Below are 11,551 nucleotides of genomic sequence, written 5' to 3'. Positions count from 1 at the left end.
AGAGCTTTGACAAGTTTGTTTCTCAACTGTAAAATGTACTGCTCAGTACCAATCCTGGCCACAGTTGTTTACAAGAACAAATTTAAATATTCTGTCTGTCTTCTAGTAATACTCCCGTTTGTCTAACACACATCCCTTCATACAGTAAGAAAGCTGATGGAGTAAAATAAAATCATACTCTTTATTTTAAAATGCTTTACAAGTATTAAGTCAGATGGGTTCAGAGTGCAAAAAGCAAAAGCAACATAAGCTTCATATCAGCAGCCCCAAAACATATCTGTAGTAGTTTGATCATACTTGAAGTATTTCCCAGACGTGTTTGTCACAAAAGGCTCTCTGAAGTAAAGGCTGCTGTGATGTTTGGCAGTGCTTGTGTTGACGGTAATCCCTTTGCGAAGACAAAAAAAAGGCCTTGAATGAAAGTCAGTGAGGTAGAGACGGCCTCAAACATTTGGCTGAAAATTTCACCACTTTCCAGAAATGCACACTGGATCATTGATGTGACGCCTCAGATGAACCTTCAGTCACAGCTTCTTAAACTCAAAGTGTTCCCTCCTCATCACAACAAATCATCTTTAGCGAAGAGCCTCCCGCGCTGCCGGTGGTCAGACTGGACTGTTGCGTTCAGGATGGGGGAGGCGGTGAACTCCACCCTGCACGGCCCCGAGCTGCAGGGGGCCTCCTCCAGCTCCAGCACCGTCACGTTGTTGGGAGCGGCCGTGCTGAGGATGCTGGCGGGGACGAAGAGCGTCAGCTGAGGGCCGCGGGCCGGCCAGTAACGTCCCACGTTGAAGCCGTTGATCCAAACTTGACCCTGAAAGAAAAAACACTTTATTTACTTATTTAATTATTTGTTTTCATTGAAAAAATCAAATCGAATTAAATCAAGCTGATATTTTCAGTTTTGGTCTGTTGAGTCAAACACAAACGTTTGTTTCTCATCTGGTCAAACTCTTCATTGATTATTAGGCCTTTAAAAACGTTTCCCCCTTCCTATCTTTGAGTGAACTGATAATCTGACTCAATAATTTTTTGGATTATATTCAAAACAGTGAACTGAAGAACTGCAGGACGTTTGTCTAAAACGAGCGATTTGGAAGAATTTTGAGCTGATTATTTGATCAGAGATGAGTTTTCCTGATATTTTTATGAACTTCGTATTCTGTTTTTTCTTCTTCTTGATGTTTGTCAATTGTTTCTTTTTGCTCTTTGGTTGTTTTACCAGGACGAGGCTGTTGTCCTGATCCGCTCACACAGTGCACGGACACTTTAAAGGGTAAAAAGGCCTCAGCTCTAATGAAACGTCCTGAGCGGTGACATGCCTTCTTCCACTGGGGCAGACTGATGAAGGTGTCCTGGGGGAGGTCTGGGATGCCGTCAGGAATCATGAAGCTTCCCTGGTAGAAGGCTGGAAGGGAGAACGCCGCAGGCTGAGGAGGGACTGATGGTCTGGTTTCGTCCAGAAGGCCCAGACGGACCGCGTCATCGATACGGAGGCTGAACATGGTCCAGTCCTGCAGCGTGTCTGCGCCCAGAGTCAGGCTGGACACCAGACCCTGCAGAAAGCAGCAGAGTCAACGAGGCGAGCGATCAGCTGGAGGGAGACAAGCTTTACATCACAGAACACTTCATTTCTGCATCTGACCTCCAGGGAAGTTTAAAATGAAGCTGAGAAAAACCTTGAAGTCGTTGATGCCTTTTCCGTAGTTGACTCGGCCCATGTTCTCCACCAGGATGTCCAGCCGGCTGCCGGCCGCCCCCGTCACATTCACCGTTAAGGCGATGTTCCTTTCAAGAACCCCGACAGACACCTGAAGAAGAAGGTCAGGCTTCACACACCAACGTGGATACGATGCCCGGGTTTCAGCCACAGACACACTGACAACATGTGACACCCAATAAGGAACAATCCGACTCACCCCGTCCACCGACACGTACGCCCTGTCGTGGACGCCGTTCAGCGGCGATGACAGAGGAGTCGGCGTGGTGCAGTTAACAGGCAGAGTCGTCCTGTAGAGGACATAACCGAAGGCCTGCAGGACACAGACACAGATACAACAACAGCTAAAGAAGCCAAAATCAATCATCTGACGAAAAAAACCAAAAACCAAAAAAAACAAACCTGCTTCAGCTCGGTGAAAGTCTGAGGATACGAGCTTCTCATGGGGCCGAACGACAGGTTTTCCAAAGCATCTGTCACCGTCTGGAGCTGCAGGAGGAGCATTAATTCACTGTTAGTTCTTCACGTTTAACAACCCGGATTCCAAAAGTCTGAACGCTGCATGAAATAAAGCCACAATCAATCATCAATAATCAAATCAGCTTCATGTGTTCATCTCCTTCATCCACTCACAAAGTGGTGAACCTCGCTCCACCCTCTATGAACGACTGAGCCTTTCCAGGATGCCCCTTTCATACCCAATCATGATCCTCTCACCTGTTACCAATCAGCCTGTTTACCTGTGGATTGATCCAAACAGGTGTTTTTGGAGCGTTCCACATCTTTCACAGTCTGTGAAACGTGTCGCTGCATCAGATTCACAATAATACAACAGTTTCCAGACGAGAACTGCTCTGGAATCTGGGTTGTAAATCAAAAACAAGTTGCTTTTAAGCTTCAAACAGAGACAGGAGTGAAGTGTACGAACCATCGTCATCACCACGGTCCCGTATGCGTACTTAGGAGTCGTCGGTGGTATCGGCCCCTCGGGTACGTTTCGGTACTGATGTGAAAAGATGGATCAGTTCCTCCAGATGTCATAAACTACAAAACACAGCTGCAGTGACATTTCAAAGCGAACCTTCTCACCATTCTGATCACCTCTCGAATGGCAAAGTACTTCTCTGTGAGGTCTCCTGCCTCCGTCAGCGGCGCGTCGTAGTCGTAGCTGGTGGGCTGTGCGGCGTAGGGAGAGTTAGCACCTGAGGGATCGACAGGTGATCAGAGGGTCAAGAAAAGACCCGAATAATTAAACGGCCTCATAAACCAGCATGCCCCTCACCGTTCCAGTATCCAAAGTTTGTTCCTCCGATGAACATGTACCTGTGAGGAGAGACGTGAAGCTGAGATGCTGACATCATAACAACTTGTCTACATCTCTGGCGTTAGCCTAGCGTTGACTTCCTGTGTCTTCATCCATCAGTGTGTCTGATCTGAACTCACAGGTTGACGTTGGCTCCCATGGCCAGGATCTCGTTGAGGGATTTGGCCACAGTGGCAGACGACACGACGGAGTGACGGGAGCCCCAGTGGTCCAACCAGCCGGTGTAGAATTCAGAGTTCACCTGGGAACGAACGAGGAGGCCCTGTGAGAATGAACCAGTGTGCTTTTAAATGACGGACGGAGGGAAACACTTACCAAAGGTCCACGAGGTTCAGCGTGTCTCTGCGCCTCGAAGGCAGCGGTCACATTTCCACCTGACGGAGTCACAACAAAGGAGTCATACTTTAAAGTACCAACATCATTCACAGTGTCACAAACTGGGCGCCAGTCTGGACATCCTGGAATAAACGCTGTATTAAGTTACTGCTAAATGAGCATTTCCTACAGCTGCAGCTTCACAATAAAAGCATGTAACGGGTGAAACATGAGCTGATTTTCACAAATGAACAGCTGAACCTTTAAGCACCTGAACCAGACACCTGACACCTACCAGGCCCAAAGTCAACCGTGGCGTAGAGGTTCTGCAACGCGCCACACTTCAGGTAGTTGACCCCAGCGCCGTCCGTGGTGAAGAGCACCACCTCGTCGCCCAGGTGAAACCGGAACAGCTTCAAAAGGTGGCGCATGTAGTTGTAGTCACATTTGAAGTAGCTGCCATACTCATTCTCCACCTACCAAACACAGGCACAGCGGGGGAGGGGGGGTCAAGTCCTGACTGAGGGCTGCAGTGACACACACACCTGCAGAGATCAGACCCCCAGACTCACTTGCACAGTGATGATCGGACCCCCGTTGTGGTAGAGATAAGGCTTCATCATTGGCAGTAACCTCCCCATCCAGATGTCCACCTCTGTGATGTAATCTGAAACACACGACGTTCAGTGAGGCCGTGACGACGCCTCATCACCCCACCCGCTTCGCCCTGATTCTCACCTGGATCCGACGAGCGCAGCACGATGTCCTTCTTGTTGAGGAGCCGGGCAGGAAGCCCACCCTGATGGACAGAGACACAGGCTTTAGGCATCATTTAAATCACAAAATATAGGAAAATATCCACATGAAGTTTAAGTTCAGCTGAATTTGAAGGGATACTGCATCCAAAATATATGCCATGGGTATGAATCAGCCTCTGTGAAGAAGAAGAAGAAGAAGAAGAAGAAGAAGAAGAAGAAGAAGAAGAAGAAGAAGAAGAAGAAGGAGAAGAAGAAGAAGAAGAGTGGTGGAAACTGTGACCATCTGACTCTATTTTAGCTGATTTCAGCTTGTCTGGTTTAGCTGTCCTGTCTCATCAACAGATAGCAAGGAGGAGGAAGTACTGACAAACTATTCAAATACCACAGTACAAATACTTCAGTACAAGTTAAACCGGTATCTGATCCAGCTATTTGAGTCTCAGACTAATATCTGATATCAGTGTGGATGCATCTCTAGCTTCAGATCGACATCATCAGCTCATGATCTGTTATATTCTGTCAGGTACTTCAGTTCATGAATGCATCGCATGTGATCAGATGTTCTGTGTGTGATCTGGACTGAGATGAGCTGAAGTGGAACTTAAAGCAGCATGAGGAGGAAATAATCAAGTAAAAGTACTTCAGGATCTCCCTGCAGAGGCCTCTGAACATGTGGAGAACCAGTTTTCACCTAAAAACTAATGTCTGACACTCGAACGCATCCCCACTTATTCAGATATTTACTATGAGTTTACTGTTTTCTGCGTTTCCTGCGTCCCTCTGAATGCCATCCAAAACCTCACCATGTCCCACTCTGCACATATGTAGGGTCCCGGCCGGAGGATGACCAGCAGGCCGATGTCTTTAGCCAGCTGGAGGAAGTGCTCCACATCTCGGTCCCCGCTGAAGCTGTACTGGCCTGGAGAGTCCTCGTGGTAGTTCCAGGGGACGTACCTTCAGTGTGAACGAAGTATCAGTATCACCAAAACACACACTCAGAGTATTTATGACTGAGGCTGGTTGACGGAGACGCAGGGAGTCCTGAGCTCACGTGTTAAAACATTAAAACAGCAGCAGGAGGAAGATTTCACTGATTCCTTCACAATCTGGTTGATAAGGGACTGACTTTTAATCCACTATTTGGGATTATGGAGACCACAAACCAACACGCCGGTGGATTTTTAGTTACAGCTGCAACAAACGAGCGTTTTCATGTCCATTGTTTACTCAGTGAAGCAATTCATCACAACTTCTGACATCTTCACGTCTTGTTTTGTCCTAAACCCAAAGACGCTCAGTTTACAACCAGGAAATGCAGAAATATTCAGATTTGAGGAGCTGGGAGCAGAGAATCAGGACATTTTCTTACAGACTAAATGCTGCAGATGGATTTTCAGTGATCGACTGATGGTTGCAGGTCTAATTTCGATGGGACTGCTGATCAACGCTGCCTTTTTGTGAGTGAAACACGAGCAGCCTCAGTTTTTTCTGTGAGTGTAACACAAATCAGAGCGTCAAACCTACGTCTGGATGGCGTTCAGGCCCGCCATGTACATCTTGAGCAGCCGGTCCCTCCAGTAGACTCTGGGGATCCTGCTGTAATGGATGCTCCCCGATATGAAACGAAACTCCTCGCCGTCCTTCCGGAAGCAGTCGCTCTCGTAATCCACGGTGAAGGAGCGAGGGGCTGCGAGCTGCAGGTCAACACATCAGAGTTCAGCATCACTTCACGTGCTGTTCCACGGTGTGATGACAGCTTCCTGTTTTTAAGGCGTGGAGCTCAGCTGACGTGTCAGCTGACTGTCAGATGTGTCACAGTCTAACACTTTTTAAATATATTAATGCTTTTAAATGCTCTGATAGGTATTTAACACTATACAGAGAGGATGTACACACACACACACACACACACACACACACACACACACACACACACACACACACACACACACATCTACATTTGGATACTCAGTTTAATTTCTAAATGAAAAACAGCAAAGTGTTTCTTTAACTGAACTTCTAACTGAAATATGAGTTTTATCTTTGAGCATCTCAGCTCACATTAAGTTCAGGCTGCAGGCTCCCGTGAGGGGTCAGAGGTACTCACTGAGTGTCCACACAGCAACAGCAGCAGGAGGAGGAGGAGGACGCATCCACACCTGAGCGGAGACACCTGAGACATGATCGGAATCACTGTGCCGCTTCCTGCACCATTTGCTTAAACTCACTCACTCCTGAGTCGAATTCCCTGAATACTCGGGTTGTTTTGAATGAGAGCAGCGTCAGGAGATGCGGAAGTAAAGTCATGTGACGCTGCGTCGTTGCGGTGTAAGAAGGCTTCCTGTCGGCAGGCGGCGGCGTTGCGCGTTTTATTTATGTGGCTTCACGTGATGAAATGAGAAAACATCATCTTTAGAATTTGTAGGCAGTGCGGGGAAAATATGAACCTGAAACAGACTTTAAAGAAGACGATGGTATCAATAAAAATACAATAAACTGAAGCAGCAGGAAAGAAAAATGTTCAGATGAGATTATTATTGCTCATTAGCTGATCTGAACTTTTTGAAGGATGTTTCACTGATATATTTTTTTAGAGATTTTCAAAGGCTCTCAGAATCCACTTGTACTAATCTTGGTGTTATTTAATTTAATTTTGTTTGTTTTTCTTGGCTTGACTTGAGGTTTGTGCAGAGTAGATTGCCGTTCACACTCCACGCCTGTAGGTGGCGGCAACGCGCCTCCACGTTGTTTACATCCGCTGTAGATGCGGAAGTAAAGCAACGTACACAACGCTGGCGTTGGTCACACGTGGGTCCATAAGTTTTTCAGAGTGATGTGGTTTGATCAGACTAATTAAAAAGATGTCAAAGAGACAGAAAGCCATGTCGGAAGAACAGACCGGGTCTCTGGTGGAGCGCGTGGAGGAGGAGGTTCAGGAGCCGCCGCCTGAGACCAGACGGACCCGCAGCGGCCGCAAAGTGCGCACTCCTGCCGCACTGCTGGACTCAGAAGCCCCGGTGCGGACTCCCACCCGGAGAACAAGGAGGTCTGTCCTCCAGGAGCTGCCGGCGGTGGAGGAGAAAAACACGGAGTTGGCAGAGCGGAGACCCGAGAGTGTACCCGAGGAGAAGCTCGCTATGTCCGCGGAACCGGAGCCGCGTGTCGGTGCAGAGCCAGCGGAGTCGCACGCGGAGGCCGCCGCGGCAGATACACGCAGATCTGACGTTAACGGGAGCGGAGACGCTCATCAGTCCGAACCCGAAACGGGACCCGTGAGCACCGAGACCGTCCCAAAGAAGCCTCGTCTGGCGTCAAGTGGGAAACAGAACCCGGTCATTCCGCTGGGAAAACCCAAGTCCGGCAGAGTCTGGAAAAACCGCAACAAGCAGAGGTGAGACACCCGCGGTGCGGCAAGGGTCCTGCATACAGACATTTATTTAAGAGACGAATAAAATCCATCACTGGAGATTAAACCGGCCAGCAGTGAATGAATGCGGTGTGAAAGAGTTAAAGTACGACCATAATGAAGTCAGTTCCATCTGTGACTGGAGGTGAACGCTATAACTACTGCAGGACATGTTGTCTCTTATACCTTTTACATGAAGACAAGTCTGACCGCAAGACTTGTAGTAGAGTACTTTGAGAGACGAGTATTCCGTGTATTTCTACGTTTACTCATGTAAAGTGAACACTTTGACCTCTGGCAGCATGCAGACATCAGGCCGGTCCTTTTCAGCCTCAGGCGTCTCCTGTTGTCCTCTCACCTGCTGTCCTCTCACCTGCCTTCTGCCTCGTTCCTCAGGTTTTCTGCTCTGGTGCGAGACAAACCGCTGTGTTCATCCTGGGAGAAGAAGATGGCGGCCAAGCGGGAGAAGGACCTGGTCAAACAGTATTCTCTGCAGCTCAAAGAGGAGAAAGCCCGACAGAAGGAGGTGATTGAACCCGTGCGGTGATTCAGCTCGCGTCACCGTGAAGCTCCTCTTACATTTACTGTTTGTTTCCCGACTTTGTAGGAAAAGAGGAAGAGGAGAGAGGAAAACCTGAAGCGTCGCGCTGAGAACGAACGCAAAGCAGAGATCGTGCAAGTGGTACGTCGACCAATGAGCACACAGACATCTGTAGGATGAGCCAACCACATGATTTCACATCAGTTCACAGAATATGAGAGGATGAACTTCACTCTGAAGGATTCATGTGAGACATCTGCAGCAGAACTGACAAAGACTGACTGACAAAGATGAAACCTGCAGTTAAACCCAGTGATTCTAAACTAATGAGGGGCCCAAATGTTTGACCAAAGTAAAGATGGCCTCCGTGACACACAGGAAAGTTTGGAAAAAGCTTGAATTGAACTGTTTTCAGGTTAGAAATACGCTTGAATTCAGATACACGTCATGAAAAATGTTTGATTTTCACTCGTCTGGTGTCCCGTCGACACAATCGCACAGAAGCCAGAAATCTTTTGATACTTGAGATGAAACGATCCCGTCGTCAGATGTGTTTGATGCTTCCCGCCGTTGAAATTAGCAAGTGCAAGCTGCTGCGATGATGTCAGGAGAGCTCTGTGATGTTATGTGTTTTCACCACTAAGCCAATCAGAGTGATTATATGTGACGTGTGAACACAGAAAATGATGCTCAAGAGTTTATTTCATGTGATTTTTGCCACAAAATATCTGAAAAACACCACGATGCTAATTTTAACCGTGTTGCCGTAGTCAGAGCAACATTAAAGCTGCGGCGAGGAGAAGAAGAAGAAGAAGAGTTTAATGTGTTTCAATTGTGTGTCACAGATCAAGAACACGACAAAGATCAAGAGGATGAAGAAGAAGCAGCTGCGGAGGGTGGAGAAGCGAGACACGCTGGCTCTGCTGCAGAGGTCACAGAAGCAGGGCGCCAAGAGCAAACGGCCAGGAAGTGACACGACGTCGCCCAAAGACTGAAACAATAAAACACAAATGTCCTCCACCTCGTCTGCGTGTCTCATGTTTCATTTCTGTTTACACAAAACAGCAGAAGCTTTCTAAGAGGAAGAGTGAAAAATAAGATTCAGGTTCATCTTGAGTAAGCATTGCAAACAAGGCTGTTCATCAGCTGATCAAAAGTTTAAGACCATATCTCAAAAAAGCCCCAAAACCCCTAAAATAGAAATACATTTTTCAAAAAAAAAAGGACTCCGTAATGAGTAGCTGCACCATTGTTGTTAATTACCTCAAAAATTCGTTTCGGCATGCTTGATGCGAGTGTTTCCATGAGTCTTGTGGGAATGTTGCTCCAAGTGGTGAAGATGGCTTCACGGAGGGCATCCGCTGTCTGGAGCTGGTGTCCATTTTTGTAAACTTCCCTTGCCGTCCAGCCCCAAATGTTCTCAATTGGATTAAGATCAGGGGAACACGCAGGATGGTCCAAAAGAGTGATGTTATTTCTCTGGAAGTCCACTGTTGTTCCATTGAAGGAAAAAGCCCCCCAGATCATGATGGCGCCCCCTCCTCTGTGCCGTGTAGAAAACATCTCAGGTGGGATCTCCTTGTCATGCCAGTAACGTTGGAAGCCGTCAGGACCGTCAAGGTTACATTTTTTCTCATCAGAGAATAGAACTTTCTTCCGCCTTTCAATGTCTCATGTTTGGTGCTCTCGTGTAAACTCCAAATGGGCAATTTTGTGCCCTTGATGGAGACGAGGCCTTTGAAGACGTTTTTTGTTCTTAAAACCCTTCTCTCGCAGATGCCGTCTGAGGGTTAAGGACTGCAGCTGGCACCAGTGACCAGCTTAATTTGGGCCGAGGATTGTCCCGTGTCTTGACGGACAGCCAATTGGATCCTCCGGCTCAGGGCCGGTGAAATTTTTTTGGGTCTACCACTTGACTTTCTTGTTCCATAACCCTCAGGATCTTTTAAGAAGTTTAAAATGACTGTCTTACTCCGTCCAACCTCAGCAGCAATGGCACGCTGCGAGAGGCCTTGCTTATGCAGCTCAACAATCCGACCGCGTTCAGAGAGAAAGCTTTTTTGCCTTTGCCATCAGGAGGTCATGACAGTGTGGACACCTGACAGCAAATGACCCCCCCCCCAGCAGATCTTACCGACCCCAGGCTGCTCCCATTGGCTCCTCATAGCCTTTCATGATTCCTGTGGATGGACTCCTCATGTCCATCCAGGCTGAAGCAGCTCAGGCCTTTAGACAGACTGGACAGAGAGACGCGAGCATGTAGAGAGACATCAGTGTAAGATCACAGAGTTTGTCTAACATCACCAAATCAGATGGAAAACACACATCTGAGCATCTTCTGATGGTCGATGCCACGAAAGCTGCAGAACAGCAGCTGAATGTTGAACTGGACAGATGTGTGGCGCCCCCCAGAGGACAACGAGCAGGTGACTTTATTTGACTATCTCCAGGCTCGACCGTGTATTTGTTCTTCAACTCTGTTTCCAAAAGTGTCGGGACTCTGAAACAGAATGTGCTGATCTGGAAAAGAGTGAATCTCCATATTTGATTAAAAAAGCAGAGAAAACATGAAACTTACTGAGAAATTTCACTTTTTTTAAAAATTAGAATTATATGCAGCGACACGTTTGAATGAAGTTTGTCTGAGATGATGAGACGACAAAGATGTCGTCTGCTCAGCAGCATGTTGCCCCAAAACCTGAAAGTGTTCGGCATTAATGGCGCCCTCACAGGTGTGCAGGTGAGCAGGTTCTTTGCAGTTTTACGTTCATTCAAACATTCTTCTTGAATCATTGAACTGTTTTGCAGCTCAGTCTGTCACAGACTGATGAAGCCTCCTCATCTGCACCTCAGACAGACTCCGCCCCTCCTCTTTTATAGCCAATCATGCGACTCACCTGTGGCCAGGTAAGCTAATTAACTGAGAGATGTTCCTCCAGCGGTTTCCTTTTAGCATTTCACAGCTTTTCTAGTATGTTGGTGCCACTGTCCAAACTTTTTAGAAACAACAAATCCTCAGTGAGGAAATCATTTTCATCTGTAATCTGAGTTTCACTGTTTCATCATCACATTCTGTCTCTGTTTCACTTTAAACAGTTTCATCTCTTCTGGAAAGGGGCTGTGCAGTGATTGGATACCTGACACCTGTGATTGTTCATGATTTGCTGAACTTTTGCAGAACTTTGACTTTTTCTGAAACTATTCATTGATTATTTGATTAGTTGATTGAAGAACAATTAACTGGCAGTTTTTTTTTTTTGGTTTTTTTTTTTTCAAATTTTATCCAAATATAACAAATGTATTTGTTATATGTTTGCTACCAGCCTCTTAAATGTTGAGCCTGTTAATGTTTGTCTTTCTCTGATATGAGACTAAACTTTATGTCTTAAAGTTTTGGACAAAACGAACCATCCGAAGGTGAGACATGTCAGTTTAATGATTTCATTATCACAGTTTTGACTTGTGATATGATTTTGAAATCCTCTTC

The 11,551-nt window shown here is 46.8% G+C and overlaps 2 protein-coding genes across 2 annotated transcripts; one reads left to right on the top strand and one right to left on the bottom strand.

Moving 5' to 3' along the window:
• Window positions 1-158: 158 nt before the first annotated feature.
• On the bottom strand, window positions 159-6,447 carry glb1 (galactosidase, beta 1). Its single transcript, XM_070976533.1, has 16 exons — window positions 6,225-6,447; window positions 5,642-5,811; window positions 4,921-5,071; window positions 4,098-4,158; window positions 3,932-4,026; window positions 3,655-3,835; window positions 3,360-3,418; window positions 3,164-3,285; window positions 3,003-3,043; window positions 2,810-2,922; window positions 2,649-2,723; window positions 2,123-2,209; window positions 1,920-2,033; window positions 1,680-1,811; window positions 1,323-1,556; window positions 159-814 (listed from the first exon to the last, which is right to left on the bottom strand). Exons 1-16 carry the CDS (start codon window positions 6,297-6,299, stop codon window positions 560-562), a joined length of 1,965 nt encoding a protein of 654 aa, XP_070832634.1. The 5' UTR covers window positions 6,300-6,447; the 3' UTR covers window positions 159-559.
• Window positions 6,448-6,874: 427 nt separating this feature from the next.
• On the top strand, window positions 6,875-9,256 carry ccdc86 (coiled-coil domain containing 86). The gene is made up of 4 exons (XM_070976554.1): window positions 6,875-7,508; window positions 7,920-8,049; window positions 8,131-8,205; window positions 8,910-9,256. Exons 1-4 carry the CDS (start codon window positions 6,979-6,981, stop codon window positions 9,057-9,059), a joined length of 885 nt encoding a protein of 294 aa, XP_070832655.1. The 5' UTR covers window positions 6,875-6,978; the 3' UTR covers window positions 9,060-9,256.
• The last annotated feature ends 2,295 nt before the right edge of the window (window positions 9,257-11,551 follow it).

The sequence above is a fragment of the Chaetodon trifascialis genome, chromosome 2, assembly GCF_039877785.1.
Source record: "Chaetodon trifascialis isolate fChaTrf1 chromosome 2, fChaTrf1.hap1, whole genome shotgun sequence".
In the NCBI taxonomy this organism is placed as follows: domain Eukaryota; kingdom Metazoa; phylum Chordata; class Actinopteri; order Chaetodontiformes; family Chaetodontidae; genus Chaetodon; species Chaetodon trifascialis.
This window is presented reverse-complemented; position numbering and strand designations above follow the sequence as displayed.